At 37.3% G+C, this 16,123-nt stretch overlaps 2 protein-coding genes across 5 annotated transcripts in view; one reads left to right on the forward strand and one right to left on the reverse strand.

Annotated features, from left to right (window-relative positions):
- plb1 (phospholipase B1) overlaps window positions 1-16,123 on the reverse strand; it is a 72,333-nt gene that overhangs the window by 25,489 nt on the left and 30,721 nt on the right. The window lies entirely within an intron of this gene.
- The window catches only part of kcnh1a (potassium voltage-gated channel, subfamily H (eag-related), member 1a), a 46,901-nt gene that overhangs the window by 318 nt on the left and 30,460 nt on the right, over window positions 1-16,123 (forward strand). The window contains exons 2-9 of one of the 4 annotated variants that reach the window (XM_079632193.1): window positions 894-920; window positions 3,982-4,105; window positions 5,678-5,784; window positions 6,023-6,151; window positions 6,232-6,350; window positions 7,365-7,757; window positions 12,214-12,240; window positions 15,022-15,448. In XM_079632193.1, coding sequence (XP_079488319.1) covers window positions 894-920; window positions 3,982-4,105; window positions 5,678-5,784; window positions 6,023-6,151; window positions 6,232-6,350; window positions 7,365-7,757; window positions 12,214-12,240; window positions 15,022-15,448 — 1,353 coding nt within the window. The remainder of the gene's footprint in view (window positions 1-893; window positions 921-3,981; window positions 4,106-5,677; window positions 5,785-6,022; window positions 6,152-6,231; window positions 6,351-7,364; window positions 7,758-12,213; window positions 12,241-15,021; window positions 15,449-16,123) is intronic. The other 3 variants (XM_079632194.1, XM_079632195.1, XM_079632196.1) reach the window with 3 other exon arrangements.

Below are 16,123 nucleotides of genomic sequence, written 5' to 3' on the forward strand. Positions count from 1 at the left end.
TCCTTTACATAAAGACAACGTACTTTTGACAATGTAGCCTACTGTGCCATAAATACACACGAAAAAGTTAAATGTGTCTGTTCACGCGGGGGGGATATCATGCAGGTGAATACGTTTTAAAATAGCCACATTTTTTTGTAGCCAACATTTCAAACAAACGCTAAATAAATATTATAGCCTATAGCCAAAGTCCTATTTTTTTCTAGATTTCTTATATAGGCTATACATATAAAGATCTCACTTCTATCTAATACATCATTTATTTGTATATTATAAAAATGATACAAATCTTTAAAAAGGCTGCAGGATGCCTTTACCCATTTGAGTTGTTCTCATTCATCCTTCTACCAGGAAGCTTTGTGGGAAAGAGAACAAGTTTAGGTTAGATAAATATTTAATAGCAATTAATATTTAAAAGTGCTGAAAGGTTGAAAACTGTCTGAGGATCTTCACCAGCACTATCGCGTTTTTGCACCCTACTGTAAGGTCCTTAAAATAGAATCAAAGATCTCTTTTATTGATGTTTATCCATCAGGACGCCTTTCTTATTTATGAAGTTTCGTTATATGCAAAAACGTACATTATGTCCATTTAAAGCTGACTGAACCTCAGCTGTCCACAAATGCCCAGTGGACACCTCCTCTGCCCCATCCACTTGAGCACTTAACCCCAGTTCAGAGATCTCTAAACTTGTATTCTGCTTACAAAAATATTGAAAATATGTACTTCTTATTTAAGTAGGGCTTCTAATTGACAATTCTTGATATCTGTATATGACCTGCTTGGTCATATAGGGTTATGGCCGTCTTGGAGAAGAACAGGAGGACACATTCCTCTACCTTCTGGTGTGTTTGTGTTATTTTAACTCTTTTTCTGTTTTCTTTAACTTCCAGTTTGGACATTATCACATAGACACACAGGTATAAACCTCACTGAGCAGAATACTTGTGCTTTAACCTCTTCCATCCCTACATTATCTCTCTCCCTCTCTCTTTCCCTCCCTCCCTCCCTCTTATTCTCTCTCTCTTTCCCCCTTCTACTTCCCATTTGACATTAAATATTGTTCTATACCAATTTCTGTTAATTTACAAACCGATAGTCTGAATTCTATAATGATAAGCTTGACTAAACTCTTTTGTGGTTTAACAGTGCTGTTGATATTTAAAAGCTGCTTAGTTGCGGTGAAAGTAACCATGCAGATGTTGCTCCCCGGTCCTCATTTAGCGCTGACAGCACTTGCTGTAAAATAACAAATGTTGGCATGGAACGTTTTTTTTTCCTCCATAGTGGTGCGTGTGAGTCCACGTGTGCGTGTTTGTTTCAGTGTGGAGTGCACTTCCCGTGTTTATGCTCAGTAGAGGAGAACTGTGCTCTGGCAAATCCACCACCATGCTCTTACATGAATTGATATCATGGACCTGATTTATCCTTCACTTCTTATTCCGATGCTGCCCCTCCATTTTCTGTTTGTTAGGACATTTACTCATCTCACATTTACCCTCTACAAGCATTAGCCATAGAAAGATACAATGTTGTCTGTGTTTTTGTCATATGTGCAGTCAAAGTGAAAAATGTTGCCATTCATGTTATGTCTGAATGAGGCAAAGGACGTATTTTATAATGAAAAAAAGTTCTAGAGCTGATTGCATGTTTTATTTTACATTTATTTGACAATATATGAGTTCATTTTAGTGTTGATATACTGTAAAGTTGGGGTCAAAATCTGGAATTCAAAATTTAAAGTTATAACTTTAAATATAGTTTTATGATTTTTTTTTTTATGCTGTAAGGTAAAGTCTAAACAATTGCTATACTGTAAAACATCTAAACTCATATTTTGTTTCTTTTTTTACATACTTTTTGAGCTTTACTTACAAAAGTTAAGACAACTTTTTAAATTGTTATTTCAAATACATTGGACAAATCAATTAGATAAACACAGTACGTTAAGTTGACTAAAATATTTTTTTTACAGTGTAAGCAATCAATAAAGCAAATTTTTGACACTGATCACATGAAATCCTCAAAAAAATGTAACCTTGTATGTAAATATATCGATAAAGACTGATGAAAACCATGAGACTGTTTACAGTCTTCATATTACAAAGGACAACGCTTAGAGTAAATTTCTTGCTTTTAAATACTGTAAGGGTCTTCACTGGCCCTCATTTGTAACTGACTAGATGTTTTTAATTCTCTTATATCGGATTACAAGTTGTATAGTGTTACCGTGAGCTTGCTCAAGCTTTGAGATACATTTGTTAAAAGTGCTACTGGCTTACTCAGCAGTCGCTAAATCACTACTGTCAGCTAATCAGCTTGATAGCCTGCTTAACAAGCTAGCCACTAACACACTAACATTGACAGACATCACAGGAAAGGTTAAAGCAAGGTTACAGAGATGAAGCCCACTTCAGAGGAGCCTGGCACAGAGAGTTTTCTTTTCAACATAGACTTTTGGAAAATACTGTGTGTAAAAGTAAAAGTTGGCGTATAATTGGGATTGACGGCGACAACCCTGAATAGCAGAAACTGACTCTCCAAAGACTTCTGTTGTGCGTTTGGACCATGAAAAGACATAAAATAGACATAGCAGAGTGTTTGAAAGTTTTGTGAAGATACTGAGGGTATCAAAATGTGTGTTTTAGCCACTTTCTCACAGTATTATAGGTATAAGATAATTTAATTCTGTTCAGCCAGAATTTTGGTACTATATACACTGCTGTTCAAAAGTTTGGGGTAAGATTTTAAAAATGTTTTTGAAAGAAGTCTCTTATACTCTACTAGACTGCATTTATTTGATCCAAAATACAGTAAAACAGTAATATTGTGAAATATTATTTCAATATTAAAGAACTGTTTTCTATTTTAATATATTTTAAAATGTAATTGCTGTGATGGCAAAGCTACATTTTCAGCATCATTACTCCAGTCTTCAGTGTCACATGATCCTTCAGAGATCCTTCTAATATGATGATTTGGTGCTCAAGAAACATTTCTTAATATTATCAATGTTAAAAACGTGAAAATGTGCAAATCCCGCTACGGTAGCATTGAGTAACATGTTTACGGCTACTTTTGATCATTTTAATGTGTGCTTGCTGAATAAAATGATTACGCCCCCCGACCACAAAATAAAATCTTACTGAAACTTTTGAACAGAATAAAACATAAGCTAGTTCATAACAGCCAAAAGACACCCAGAAAGGCACGCTGTGTATGATAAAACACAACTGTTTATTTAGGTGAGATATAAGTATTTAAAAACTAATGTAACAGTGGAAGTTTAGGTCGAATATACAGGTGTGATCAAGCATATCTCATTTACTTGCTTATAAGTGTCTCAAACTAAATTCCTGAATATCTTTAAAAGTTTTGATGCTACAACCCCGCAAACTTTGGAAAATTCACCAGCAATTAGATATTTCTTAGACTTGTACAAACACTTAGACTTCCATTAATGACAGACAAGTCATCAATTATATTTGAACTCAATGTTTTTAGGCAGATCTTTTAAATGTTTTATGCACTATGGATCACAATAGTATGTGGGTGCTTTGTGGGCTGTTTGAGGGTACCATATAGGTTTCGTTCTGTTCACCTTAACAAGCAAAAAAAAAAAAAAAACTAAGGCAGGGAACTGTATGTGGACAAGGGATCTCAGAAGGAAGGTTTCGAGATAAACTTTGTCATTGTATTTTGAATGGGGCTGTAGTAAAATGTGGCAGTGTTTTATGTGCTAAAGCAACACGTACTGCTGTGCAAAACCATCCCAGGCACAGACCAATAAAATAAGGCTGAAATACTCATGTTGTCATAAACATGTCAGATCAGTGGCTTTCGGCTGCCGTGACACTGTCCACTCATCCTGCCTCATGTGACATTACCATAGCGACTGACCACTTGCTTTCTTACTGTTGACCTTGTGCCTGGTTCCTCTCACCTGCTTTCTCCCCATACCCTCCTATGCTCTTTCCACAGACACAAATTTTGTGCTGGGGAATGCCCAGATCGTAGACTGGCCCATCGTTTACAGTAATGATGGCTTTTGTAAACTGTCCGGCTACCACCGTGCTGAGGTCATGCAGAAAAGCAGCACTTGCAGGTATTAGACTTCGCAGAGCTTAATCATGGTTTCATGTATAGTTTTTATATCACACCATATTGATGATATTTTTTCTAAAAAAGAGAGAAAGGTCGAGACAGTTCATGTAGGATTGCACTTGAATTTGAAGATTTACAGTATACTTACAATCTACCATTTACAGTAGTATTGGATAACACAATGTACAAGAATACTGTTTGTAATGAAGTATGCCTACTACAATACAACCAGTATATGAACAGTGCAATATTGTATTACAATATGCAATACAATACAGTACAGTATAGTATAGAGTACAACCCAACACCCTATGTGTGGAAACTGGGAAAATAAGAGTGCAAAATAAATATTTTTCAGCAGAAAAGAAATGAAAACTTTTATACAGGAAGAATGCATTCAATTGTTCACAACATTTGTACACCGTAAACACATTTGTAATGCAACAAAATATTTCTATTTCAAATAAATACTGTTCTTCTGAAATGTCTATTCATCAAACAACCCTGAAAAATGTATCACAGTTTCCACACAAAAAAAGTCACAATTAAATTGATAATATTAAGAAATATTTCTTGAGCACCAAATGATTTTAAGTTGTACTAATATTTTCAATGTATTTTTGATCAAATAAATGCAACCTTGGTGAGCATAACAGACTTCCTTTAAAACGGTAAAAAAATCTTACTGCCTTGAATGGGGTAGAATGAGCACAGTCTAATAACATATACATGAGTAAGTATCCTGTTACATGAGCCACAGTTTTCTATGTTGCAGGTGCTAAATGTCAGAAATAGAATTGTATCTGTGAAATTGTCTGTCTTCTGGAGAGTCGTAGTTTAGTTATTGAGCCAGCAAGCTTTGAACTCTGACTTTTCCCTGATATGCCAAACACAAGACAAGCTCATTAGAGTCACAGTTTCAGAAGCCTCAAAGAAAGACACATTTGTAGAGTCTCTTGAACATATCATCCCTCCCTCTTTGCTTCTGTCATCACAGTAAAGCAAAGCTGAATTGTTTTCAGTAAAATTTAGATTTGATCTGCCCATCATGACTAAACAGATCAATTAAGCAACAGACCGACCCACCCATTAATTCACTTGTAAAATCTTTAGAGATCAAACATGAAAAAAAAAGAAGGTAAAAATTCATGTTTGACCATTTACTCACCCTCAGGTTGTTCAAACCCCATGTCACTTTCTTTCTTCTGTGAAACACAAAATGAGACATTTAGTCCATCTGACCACATGCTGTCAACAATTCTCTCGTTTTGGCTTTAGAAGACTTGCAATAAATCACACAACTCATATGGACTATTATTATGGCACTTTTTGTCACTTTTGAGTCCACTATACTAATGGTACTTAAAATACTCAAAAGTTCGACCACCCCTGGTCACAGTTCAGTTTTATTAAAGTTCTACGTTTGTGTTCCACAAAAGATACAAAGTCAACTGCATTTGGAATGACACGAGTAAATTATTACAGTATTTAAACTTTTGATTGAAACTTTACAATAGTCACAAAACAGTCTCCAAAACCTGTATGAAAACTTTGCGTTTGTTTTCTCTTTCAGCTTCATGTACGGAGAGCTCACAGATAAGGACACATCTGAAAAAGTTCGGCTGACTTTCGATAACTATGAGATGAACTCATTTGAGATCTTGATGTACAAGAAAAACCGTAAGCATTACGCACATACAGACCCATACAGTACATGCACAAACAGAAGCACACACAACCGAGCTGTGAAAACTAGGAGCAGGGACACAGCAATCCTGGTGCATACATTTGTGATGCTAATCTATTAATGAATATGCATAAAGGTGTAAAACAGAGCCAAGACAGTTTTTACTTCAATAGAATGTTATCTGTCACACATTTACAGCATGTTTAAATGTACGCGGGTGTGTTTTTCCAGGAACGCCGGTATGGTTTTTTGTGAAAATAGCACCTATACGAAACGAACAAGAGAAGGTTGTGCTCTTCCTATGTACGTTTAGTGACATCACAGCATTCAAACAGCCAATCGAAGATGACTCCTCCAAAGGTACATGTTGTTCATATGTATTTTGAGTGTATATCAGTGTATTTGTGAGTGAATGTTAACGGTGTCATTTCTGTGTTCAGGCTGGGGGAAGTTTGCTCGTCTGACCAGGGCTCTGACCAGCAGTAGGGGGGTCCTGCAGCAACTGCAGCCCACCGTACATAAAGGAGAGAATGTACATAAGCACTCGCGCCTTGCAGAGGTACATCTGTGTGTGCACATCAGACCGATACATTTCATTTTACGCCTGTGAGTGATTCTGGTGTGTGTCAGCATGTGTTCGCATCCATCTGTGTAAAAGATCAAACTAACACTTGGACGGATTTCCTCTCACACTGTGTGTTTTCAGTACTCACACTCCTACTGCAGGGAGATTAATAAGATATGTGGGGTGTTTTTGAATAGTTTACAAACCAGGGTCAAGAATGAACAGTGTTGGGCCAAATTGCCACCAAATGTGAAGAAATGTGAAGAAAAAACTAAATTCTAGGGGCTAGTATACATAATATTATACTAATACTATACTAGAATTACATAAAAACTGTCATGCAACGGAGATGCCAGATTATGGTGACAGTAGACAATAAATATACAATTTAATTTGAGCAATTTAAAGTGACTATATAATCTGCCCCAGCCAATTATTTTCCATAAATGAGTAAAAGAAGAACAGTCTGGTGTATTGCATAGCCACTTGAATGAATGACTGAATGAATGCATATGAAATATTGATTTGAATTGAAATGATTTTATGATCTTAAATGTAGAGATTGCAGAGAGACTGAAAATGAGCACAGATGTGTAACATACTGTTACTGGTCAGAAGTATAATGTTTTGACAACAGTCATTATTCAGAAATATTTCACAGCTGAATACCATGATTGACCAATCCGAATTAAGTATTGCAGAGATCCATGTACTAATAAATTATAACAGAAATGTTAATTATAAAAATATATCATACAAATTAAATATTGAAATGGTTAAATTCATATTACCGGTAATTAAATATATATATTACAAAATTAATTATTAATTTTATTCATTGGTATCTATTAAACAGAAGAGATGTTTTACAGGATGTGATTTTTCTTAGAGGCGAGTCTCCTGTACTGGGCATTACAGACGAGACGGGTCATTCCTCTTCCTCTCCGCTCATATAAACGAGTCCACTCTCTCTCTCTCTCTCTCTCTCTCTCTCTCTCTCATATGCAGGTTCTCCAGCTGGGCTCAGATATCCTCCCCCAGTATAAACAAGAGACACCCAAGACCCCCCCTCACATCATCCTGCACTACTGTGCCTTTAAGACCACCTGGGACTGGGTCATCCTCATTCTCACCTTCTACACCGCTATCATGGTCCCCTACAACGTCTCGTTCAAAACCAAGCAGAACAACGTCACCTGGCTGGTTGTGGACAGCATTGTGGATGTGATCTTTCTGGTGGACATTGTACTAAATTTCCACACCACGTTTGTGGGCCCAGCCGGGGAAGTGATATCAGACCCCAAACTGATTCGCATGAATTACTTGAAAACCTGGTTTGTGATTGACCTGTTGTCCTGCCTGCCTTATGATGTCATCAATGCCTTTGAGAACGTGGATGAGGTCAGTATGACAGATTTATTTGCATAATATACACACACAAACATGAAAAAGGATTAATCAGTGATCGAATCAATATGTTTGTGTGATGAGTTATGGCATTGTTTTTGCTCTGGTTTTCCAGTATGCTGAAGTACTTGTTTCTCACAATGTTTAAAGCAAGAAGATATATATATATATAGGAAGTGTTTAAATAAAGCAGCACACTGCAATAATTTCAGAGGCAGGAACATGTAGTTTATGTAAGATATGTCAGGTCAAGGAGTTCGCAAGTAAACTTAAAGAATATTTTTCGGATATTACAAAAATGGTAAAGGTGAAATTCAAAATGTTTGCTCTGTTAGCGCCACCTAGTGTCAATTAAAAAAAAAACTATGCAAACTGGTTTCTCCCCCTTTCTGCCATTGGACAGACAAACAACTAACAATTATAGAGTGCTTCAAGGGTGACTTATTTTTTTTGTAGGGCAACCTGTAAGTTAGCATCACCCTGGTTCCCTGTACAAAAAGGAAAAAAAATTCCATTGGTTTTTGGAATGTTGCAAACTTTTGTGAATTTAGAATAGCCAGAGGAAAAAGGCAAAAGCTAAAAGGATTACAATACAGTCGCATGAGTCAATAAGCGTCTAAAATTTTGCTGTGGGCTGGTCAGGAAGCTCAAACAAACACAGCAATTCATTGATAGTGCCAGTGTTGATGTTTTTTTTGTGGTAAATCTGTCTATAAATAGCTTGCTTATAGCTGTGTTCATACTAAGTTGGGATGATATTATAAAATTAAGGGAAGAAAATATGAACATCACCTTTAAACTCATTACGCTAATTGTTTGTCTTAAGACGTCTTCAGACTCTGTGTAGCATCTACTCTGTTCTAATAATAATAATAATTCATTACATTTATATAGCGCTTTTCTCAGCACTCAAAGCACTTTACATAGAAGGGGGGATCTCCTCAACCACCACCAATGTGCAGCATCCACCTGGATGATGAGTGAGTTCTGAACTAGTCTAGTTGCAGTTAAACAGCAAAACTGATCTCAGATCAGTGTCTTGGTCCACACACACTGCCCAAGCCAACAGCCCAACAAATGAACTTTGACACAATATTGATATTCACTAAAGATCCAAATAGGAAGTACATACAAGTAATTGCTTGTACCACATTTAATGTTTAATGTGTGTTACTCAATTTTATAAACAACCCTTTTATTTCTTTAATAATAAGTCTTTAATTACGTTTAATTACTTTAATTACATTTGCTTAATATCTGTGGCCTTTATGCACAGAATTTCTGTGCTGATTTGATTAGCTGAATGGCTTTAAATATGATAAAATGGGGCTGTGAGTACTCCACACTGTATGGGTACCTGAATGCATTATCAGATATATCTGAATATTTAACAATAAACAAGCAAGGGACAGGGGAAGTGGAGAACATTGTCCCGTGCGGGCCTGGTAATAGACATGAATAATGCCCCTTAGAAAGGAAAAACTGAAGAAAAGCATTGGGCAATCTGTTGGCTCTCATTACAGAGAAAACCTAGCTAGCATTGATGTTACAACTCAATAATCTAGGGGAGATCTTAATAAAATGCTACCTAGCTAGGGTCCACTTGTGTCCTTAGATTTGATTTAAAATGCACCAAGGGAAAACCCAGCAACAAATTAAGAAAACTATATCCAAAAGTGTTTGTAAGTATAGGCACTCTTCTGAGATGAGACTCGCAACACGCTTTTTTCCATATTTACCTCAAAACACCCGTTCAGAATGCCTATTAAACCTATGTATATCTTGACAACTGGCAGTATAACATCCCTGCAACATTAAACTAATCATTTGTCTGAGTACTTTGTATGAGGCATAGTATTTGAGCTTGTAATGGAGCAAATCTTTGGTGCTAATTAATATCGATCGGGATGCGTGAGAGCGGAGCACACAAACCCTTTCATTGATCATGGGCTAAGAGTTCCTTTCCATGCTATCATATTTACACTTTGAATTTTTATTTAAAGCATTTGAGTGCTTTTGAGTAGAAGGCAGATCTTTATTGGTGCGCCTCTCTCACTTTAATTCTCTATATGTCTCTCTTTCTCTCTCTCTTTCGCTCGCTGAATACGGGTGATGGTATGGTAAAGTTGGGGACAGGTGCGTGATTCGCTGGTGAGGTTGGAGTCTGTGTACTAGGATGAAGCTTTTGCTCTCGATCAATCTCTGACCATATAACGATTTAAACTGAGCTGTCTGTCTGCATTTAATTGAACTCACAATCAATTTCTGCAACTGCACAGAGGATGAGCGCAATCTTTCTGCCTAATGTTAACTGCCGTCACACTCCACACCTGCATTCCACAGCATTCAACAATTGTTTGTTCTTAAAGGGAGTTCACCTAAAAATTTTAATTCTGTAATAATTTACGCTAATTGTGAGCAATTCATCCATGCATGTTGTTTAATTATTATTTTTTACCTTGTAATGTTTGATCAAAATATCATAACTGGACCTTCTGGTGAAAACAACACACTTCTCTCTGGCAATGTATACCAGACCTCATAAAAACGCAACTCACACATACACACACAATCTAACTCAAGTTACAAATGAATATGATACCAGCACATTCACCCACTCAGACGCTCTTCCCTCCCACTCAGACGCTCTTCCCTTCCCTCACTGTTGCTCGCGCACACACACACACACACACACACACACACACACACACACACACACACACACACACACACACACACACACACACACACACACACACACACACACACACACACACACACACACACACACACACACACACACACGCAGGATCCGAGCTTTCATCTTGCCCCTGGGCATATGGCTTTTCAGAGGGGCTGTCAGCACCAGTTTACCGTGATCAGCTACATCAAGCTCATCAGATCTGTCTGCGCATGCTGCCGGGCTTTGAGCTCAGCAGAATCAGCCCAAAGAACAGAGCACTACCATAAATAACGGCATCCTTAGAGAGTTATGCAACACAAGGCGAATTAGATCCCGAGGTGACGAATTTCTGATGGAGAATAATGCACGTTGTTTGGTGTTTGCTTTTTGGCTGATTTGTATTGAAACAGCGGAGAAAACGGCTGGTAAACTAAAGTTCACACTGAGGTGAACCTTAACAGACACTTTGTCCTTTACATTAGGAAAGCATTCGAAGACTACAAACGTTATTTAGAAAATATAAGTATCATGCCCACACATAGAGGTTGTATAGTATTGTGTGCACCACTGAATTTATTGAGACAGACAACAGAAGTGCTAATAAACTATATTACTACTGTAACAGTACAGTAGTAGTTTCATTTCTGTTGACGTGCTGAGCAGCCATTTTGGATTTTGTAGTCTGGGTTGTTGTGGTTCCTCCGAGTTTCCGAGTCGGAACTCCGACTTGAGGGGGCATTCCAGTTAAAGGTTCCAACTAGGAACTCAGAATTTATGACTTCCGAGTACAGATGGAATGCACTAATAGTATATGTTTTTAGGTAATGATATAATTGAATATTTAGTTTTGTCTCACAAGCCTGGCTGTCATCCTCTTAAAATGCCTCAATGCCAGCATTGTCTTCCAAGCTTGATCACTATTCTTCATTGAGTTATTATGAACAATATCAACGAGCTTTCCACCATAATTCTTTAATTAACATGCCCCCAAACCTGGAAAGTCAACTCCTGAAGAAAATCCACAGCTTCTTATTGGTAATTATGACATTGTGGCGTTCATCTCATAAATACATCATTATTCCGACATAACCTAAAGGCAGCATTAGTGCATAATCATATGCTGAAATTACTTGGATGGGAAGTGTGCATCCATGTTTTTTTTTTCCAAACTACTGTAACACACACTATGGCATATACAGTATATGGCATACATACACAAAACTGTGCACAATCTCATCAGCAAATTACATACATTTAGTGAATAAAATAATGCAAATTGGAATGCAACCAATATTTCTTTTTCCCTAAGCACAAACACAAGGACCAAGCATATTTGCACACACATCTCTGTTCCATCATCTGGTGCAGGTGCATATTGTTACGGCCTACAGGGAGAGCTGTGTGGTTTTTAATAATCTAAATCCTCAGGTGTTTCATTTCAAAACTTTTGTTTGCGTAATTATCTTATGTTGCATAACCCTCATATGATTTCACAGATACATCTGTCATCGTTTCTCTTTGCCTTTAATGCCTTAGCAGCGGAAGCTTGATTATTGATGTCTGCGATGCCTGTGATCTCACTAACAGTCCAGGCTCAGCTTTTTCACTCTTGATTCAAAGCGCCATGCTTTTGTTTGCACTGACTGTTATTGTATTCTTCTGTTGACCATTGTCACTATCTTTTGTTTTTGTTTTTTCCTCCCTCCTCATCCCTCTTTCTTTTTGCATGTCCCTTGCACTGCCTGTGTTTGTTGTGGGCGAATGAAGAACTGGAATCATCGAGCTGTCACTCAAGTAGGCCTTTCATCTCAAAACTCAGCATTTGATTGATATGCTGTGCCTAAGGGCATCAATAAGACATTGATGTAAACCAAAAACAGTATTAGAAGTTACCCTATTATTATTTCATGTTTCTAATCAAATCAGTCCAGAGAATTTTATTTTTCATATGAATATTTGTAATTTAAAGTAACATTTGCTTGATGTGTATTAAACTGTATTGTCTGTGTGCATGTGTCTGTTTGTAACTCCGTGGATTTGTTGATCTGTATGTAAGGGAGTAATTCACCCAGAAATAAAAATACTGATATTATTTATTGTTCAAAAACCCATTTGCTGGTATGATTTGCACTGGAACACAAATTGAGAATTGTTATACATTTTATAAACGTATTTTGCATTGCTCTTTTTCAGATAATACTTTATAGTGACCTCATCTGTTACGCTCCAAAAAGCACTATAAAAGTAGTCCATGCTTCTTGTGCACTATATTTGAGGTCATCGAAAGTCATTCAAAAAGTCTGAAAACAATTTGAGACCCAAATACCCATTTCACTAAAAGGAATTGGCTTAAAATAATAATTTATTCACTGATCTAGTATTCAGCAGTTCTCAAGTTAAAGATTCATTGAGGGAAAGATTATCAATGAATAAAATGTTACATTTCGGTCTGTAATTAACGCAAAGCTATTATATGGACAAAATGGCTTTTTTATGGAGATTTTTTTGGTAAATTTTCTGAGCTTAACATATAGGGCCCTATCTTGCACCCAGCGCAATTGACTTTGTACACCGACGCATGTATCATTCCTATTTTGCACTCGCGCAAAGCGGACTTTTCCCTTCACAGACGCACGTCGGTAAATTAGGGAATGAATTTGCACTCGCGGGGGCGGTTCGGCGCAAAGAGGAGGCGTGTTCTGGCGCAAAACTTCCCTGGTGCTATTTTCCAGTTTTAGAAAGCAATTGCGCCACTGACCAGGAAAAAAACTGTCTAAAGACAGTGGCTCGTTGCGCGTTAGGGATATGGTATTTTAAGGGCGCGTGCTTGGCCATAATGTAGAGTGTTAACGCGCATTCACTTTGATTCTCTAATATAAACAGACGCAGCAGTTTTCATTTTTGCAAATCATACATTATTACAAGGAAAAATATTAAAACACAAGGGAAATCATTGTTGTGTCCGTGAAGATGTGGAAAAGATCTATCTAGATTGAAAAAAAAAAAAAACTATATTAGGCTACACATTTACCCAAATTATACGCCTGTTTAACCGAAGCTAATTTGGGTGGGTTTCTCCCATCATCCCCAATGTCACTTATCTGTGTTTTACGGCCCTGATGTGAACGTCGGTCTCCTGGCTGTGAATAGCTACTGGCGTGCGCTGGCAAACCCACCGTTATAATAGCAATCCGCCATGGAACAAGCGCGCCTGATCTTAAAGGGAATGTGAGAGGACGCTCTGATTGGTTTATTTCACGTTACGCCCAAACCACACCTATGAATAATGAAGCTACTTCAGACCAACCCCTTTTAGATTTGCGCCAGGTGCAAGAGGCATTTATCCCGCCGGGAAAATAGCAACAGCGCCGGGATCTGCCCACAAAGTTACTTGCGCTTTGCGCTTTGACACTTGCGTTTCAGATCGTTAAAATAGGGCCCATAGTAGGTGAACTGTTTCTGTAAAAACTGCATGAAAAGTTCTAAGAAAATTACAGCATGTTTGGAAAGACATGAGAGTAAGGAAATAATGTCAGAATTTTCATTTTTGGGTGAACTAAAACTTTAATAAAGAATTCATGCCCATTGACCTGAATTACAGTAGTATCCCAAAGCAGCAGTCCAAATTTGATCCAAAATGTCCTTTTTCATTTTTGAGTACAGTAAACTGGCTAAAAACGAAAGTGCCTCATTTCTTTTTCAGTGTATGTTCGTAGAGAACTGACTAAATCACTTGATGCAATTTGTATGTGTAATATGTAACCAAGTAAATCCCTGGATAAAAATATTTTATTCCTAAAAAAAAAAAAAAAAAAAAACGCCAGGTTTACAGGGTGATTTTGGCTTGAATATTTAAGACAGACATTATACATATTTAATAGTTGTGGCCATTCCCCCACAGCAAGTCTCTACTGTTCAGCTATAGTGTGTAATAATGTCCTTGTGTGTATGGTATTTTGTTTGATTGGTGTGCAGTGCTCTCAAGTAAGCAGATTTATTCATGAACACACACTCACACTTCACACAGTTAAGGATTATAAAATATAAAGGAATAGTTCAGCCAAATATTACAATGTAGTCATCACTACAACTAATAGTGGTTCATTTCCTACTCTGTTCCTCAGAATAATGATTGCAGTAACTCTGGTGTCAAGAAATAAGAAGACAAAAATAGGAATAAGAGGGAAAAAGCATACTCTGACAACACAGAAGTACACTTTTTTTTGTTGTTGAAAAAAAATAGTACACTTTGGTTATTTATGGATACATTCCAGCGTGTTTGTTCAGATCTGAGGAGCTCTTTGTTCTGACTGCTCAGGTTCTGTTTCAGCTTTTCTGTGTTGTTGCTTTCAGAAGGCTGGCTTGGCAGACGCCTGTACATATTTATAAATGCAGAAAATTTGTGCTAAGAGAGAGACAATTAACTTTATTTTGACTGAAGAAAAGAAACGGTGTCTGTAGTATTGCTTTGGCCTTTTATGTTTATAATTTGATAGATGGATGGATGGATAAAAAACACAATTAAACGATTATACTGTACATTTAATTTTCTCTATCTCTCTTTCTCTCCCTCAGGGTATCAGTAGTTTGTTTAGTTCACTGAAGGTGGTTCGGCTGTTGCGTCTGGGCCGGGTGGCTCGTAAACTAGATCACTACATTGAGTATGGAGCTGCTGTTTTGGTTTTGCTGGTTTGCGTGTTTGGATTGGCGGCCCATTGGCTGGCCTGCATCTGGTACAGCATTGGAGACTATGAAGTCATTGACGAGGATCGTAACACAATACGTACGGACAGTTGGCTTTATATGCTGGGTGACACCATTGGGTCACCCTACCGCTTCAACACCAGTGCAGGAAGATGGGAAGGCGGACCTACAAAAGATTCTGTCTACATCACGTCTCTGTACTTCACCATGACCAGCCTGACCAGTATTGGCTTTGGAAACATTGCTCCAACCACAGATGGGGAGAAGATCTTCGCCGTGGCCATGATGATGATCGGATGTGAGTTGAAAAGCTTTATATACTCCCCATAAACACCTGAGTGAAAAATACAGTGTTCATATAAGTCAATTCATCATATAATATGAGAACAAGGGATTGTGCTTGTAAGTATTAGGGATTTAGTTCTATGCACTTAAATCTACCGCTCTATGTTGAGACCGTTTAGGAATATTTGGCTACCATGCACAGAGATCCGTATTTCTTGAACAGATACTAGGAAATGTGAGTGACTCATTGTGTCACTGTGAAAACGTGTGTGAAATGTACAAATACAAATACGCATTAGAACAACAATCATCCCAGCAAGCTTAATGGAGAGTCAGCTGGACAAACACTTTTATATTGCACTTTGGGGCTATTTACTATTTATTTACTGGTTATTGTTTTACTGTTGGGTTGTTTATTTCACTGGCGTTGTTGTTGTTATCACTGTTGTGCTGTGAAGTTCAGAGCTTTTATTTTTACTGAATGCTGTTTGTTGCCACTGTAATTGACCGTTATTGAGGTTTATGTGTTAAGTGTTGATGGTCTGTGTATCTTTTTTTTTAAAGCGTTGTTTTGTTGCAAGATATCCTTCCAAGTTACAGTAGCTTTGTAGGACAATTAAACAATGCATCATATTGATTTAGCTATTTCTGGTTTTATATTTTTGCTACTCTATGTTTTTTTAGCTAG

The sequence above is a fragment of the Phoxinus phoxinus genome (assembly GCF_949152265.1).
Source record: "Phoxinus phoxinus genome assembly, chromosome: 13".
NCBI lineage: Eukaryota > Metazoa > Chordata > Actinopteri > Cypriniformes > Leuciscidae > Phoxinus > Phoxinus phoxinus.